Here is a 3,371-nt window from a genome sequence, read left to right on the forward strand (position 1 = left end):
AGATAATGAGTAATTGAACTGCAGTCAGAAGTATATTGAGCACGTTCGTTGTTATAGCGTTTGTTTAGCGCGATTGTTGAAGTTGAGTGTATCGGTAAAGTTATATTCGGAAAGAATAAACCAGTTTTTATTAAGAAAGAACTTGTGTCGCTTAAGTTTCGTCGGAACAAGTAACGGAAAATCAATTAACAAACGGAGACGTAACAATATTTTCACTTAATTACTTTGTAGTTGCTGACAACATTCGCCCACGTTAAGTTTGTATTTTGCAACTGCATGGTTATTATTACTGCTATACATATGCATGTATTGGTGAAATATCTTCTTGTTTTTTTCACTTCGCTTATAACTTTAAACGGCTGTTAGTCAATTAATGTCAAGTCTATTAAATGTTTAAATACGAATTCCCTTCATTGAATATGATCAAATTTGCCAAACTTTTTTTAAGGCCCTCTAGTGATCACGAGAATTACAGGATGCTGATTGTGATGGCATAATTAGTATATTATAAATACAAACCATCAGCTGTTAAAAAAAGAAAAAATAACAGTTATAATATTACTTTAAAAAAAATCGCGCGAACCTCATTTGTAAGTAGTATGTAATACGCCAGAGTTCTGTCAAACCATCAAAATTCCAACTAGTATTCTGTGTAGACGGCATTTTCGATGCGTTTAGTCCTAGCACCAGGCACTATAGTACTCATTAGACATAATGACATTAATACTAATAATAGTATTAACCTAACACATAATGGATTTTGTTGACAGCTCCAAAAATTAGGCATTATTCCTCTTGGCATAGTTCGGTTTGTTGTGTCAAATAAAGGTATAATCATGCTGCCATTTCTCTGTTCATTAAAAATACAAGGCTCACATTTTGTAAAACTTTATAAATTATTGTCGGCTGTAAAGCGCCCAACGATTGCCTTGACATCTATAAAATATAATTTTAATTTTAGAATAAAAGTTGTGGCTAATTACAGGTTTGTTGGAAGGGCAAGAGATCAGCTATTAGCAACAGCTACCAGTTGTAGATCAACATGCTTGTTTTGGTTTTATTTTTCTGGGTGTTTGCTACACTTTGGGCTTTCAAACATTTCTGATCTAAAGTTGATTCCCTGCGTACTTTCAGCACATAATCAGGATGTACAATTGGGAAGTAAGAGCCTACTTTTCAGGGTATTCCACAGAATATTGTTTATTCTATGGGAAGCTGTACAACTGTTTTTTCGTTTAGGGCTTTTGCTTGTAATTTTTGTCCCAGTGGTTTCTCTCTATCCATTATCCATGATTAGTAAAGTACTTGAAGATTTGTGGTGTAATGTTTTGTTATTATCAATTCAAGCAGCAGGACCAGTGTTCATTAAATTTGGTCAGTGGGCAAGTACCAGAAGAGATATCTTGAGTGAAAACACCTGTAACTATCTTGGTACTTTACAGCGCAATACAAAACCTCATTCGTGGAAGTGTACAACTAAAATATTAACAGAAGCTTTTGGGACAAAATGGATGGACTTTATTGTCTTATTTGAAAATAACAAAGAACCTATTGGATCTGGTTGTGTTGCTCAAGTTTACAAAGCATATATTAACCTTGGTTCATTATCACAATGTGATGATAAGATTATGGAAACAATAAAGAAACAGTACAATGTTACATCAGCTCAAATAGCAGGTAAGCTTGTTTTTGTAATAAAAGGTGAGGTAACTTAGTCGACCAGCCTACCAAAGTCATCCGTTATTCAAAATATAATATTAATGATAAACTTATTTTAAATTTAATTTAACCATAGATGTCCACTTCATATACCTGGCCAACTAAAATATTAAAAAAATTAATATAACATGTTAATGGACAACCATTTAATAAGATTGTACCTATCAAAAAAATATTCTGTTAAAGATCAGGCTTACATCCAAGGGTTACATCTGATGTAATATTCTGTTAAAGATCAGGATTACATCCAAGGGTTACATCTGATGTAATATTCTATAAGTATGTACATCTATTGAGATTGGTTTTAGGGTAAGACAAAATACCTATATGTATATACATCTACTGAGATTGGTTTTAGGGCAAGACAAAATACCTGTATGTATATTACATCAGATGTAACCCTTGGATGTAAACCTGATCTTTAACAGAATATTACATCAGATGTAACCCTTGGATGTAAACCTGATCTTTAATAGGTATTTTGTCTTGCCCTAAAACCAATCTCAGTAGATGTATATACATATAGGTATTTTGTCTTACCTGAAAACCAATCTCAGTAGATGTATATACATACAGGTAATTTGTCTTACCCCAAAACCAATCTGATTAGATATATATACATATAGGTATTTTGTCTTACCCAAAACCAATCTCAATAGATGTACATACTTATAGGTATTTTGTCTTACTCCAAAACGAATCTTAGTAGATGTATATACATATAATATTTCTAAGTTTTTTCACTTTGAGCGCCCCCTACAATCACCAGTTCAAATTCTCAGCTAGTTTCCTCAATGCAATTAATCTCTCATAAAGCATCTTATCAAATGTTTTCCAAAAGTCTAGAAAAACATTAACCATGCTGCCTTCATCCAAAATAGAGAAACCCTATAAAGAGAATCCAGTAAATTGTTAAGACAATATTGACAATCTGTAATTAAATGCAAACTTCACAAATTTAATTGTTACCACTACTAACAACATATGCCAACATCTTGTGAACAACAGAAGCCAAACTGACATTCAAAGCTTTAAGACTTTAATATAAAGCTTTGTAGTCTAACCTACCTTATGTTAACATAACATATAACAATGTTTAGGGACAAGGAATCTATTGATCCATCCTCTAATCTAAACTAAAACTATTAAATAGAAATAATAATATAATAAAACCTCAAAGCTTTCATTCATATACTTATCAAGCTTTCTTTTAAACTCGCTTACATTTACTGCCTCTACAACATCTGAAGGCAAACCATTCCAAAGGCCAACCACCCTGTTAGAAAAATAAAACTGTCTTACCTGAAGATGATTCCTACCTTGCCAAAATTTATACTTGTGTCCCCAAGTCCTACTATTCTCACTGTTAAGTATGAAATAAGATGATACATCAACACTAGCAATCCCCTTTACAATCTTAAACATCTCAATCAGATCCACACTATCTCTTCTTTTTTCAAGATAAAACAATTTGAGAGATTTCAGCCTCTCCTCATATGACAACCCCTCCATCCATCCCAGGCATCATTCTAGTAACCCTTATATGAACCATTTTCAACAATGCAATGTCCTTCCTAAGGTAAGGAGCCCAAGACTGAACACAATATTCTAAGTGTGGCCTAACCAGTGACCTGTACAATAAAATTATAACC

General features: G+C 32.8%; 1 protein-coding gene across 1 annotated transcript in view; it reads left to right on the top strand.

The window, feature by feature from the left end:
- Window positions 1–250: 250 nt before the first annotated feature.
- Window positions 251–3,371, top strand: part of LOC106477284 — a gene marked incomplete at its 3' end in the record, with an annotated part of 5,239 nt that continues 2,118 nt past the window's right edge. The window contains exon 1 of the mRNA XM_013937872.2: window positions 251–1,677. Within this exon, the coding sequence (XP_013793326.2) occupies window positions 837–1,677 (841 nt within the window). The remainder of the gene's footprint in view (window positions 1,678–3,371) is intronic.

This window comes from Limulus polyphemus, unplaced genomic scaffold (assembly GCF_000517525.1).
Source record: "Limulus polyphemus unplaced genomic scaffold, Limulus_polyphemus-2.1.2 Scaffold13913, whole genome shotgun sequence".
NCBI classification, from domain to species: Eukaryota; Metazoa; Arthropoda; class Merostomata; order Xiphosura; family Limulidae; genus Limulus; species Limulus polyphemus.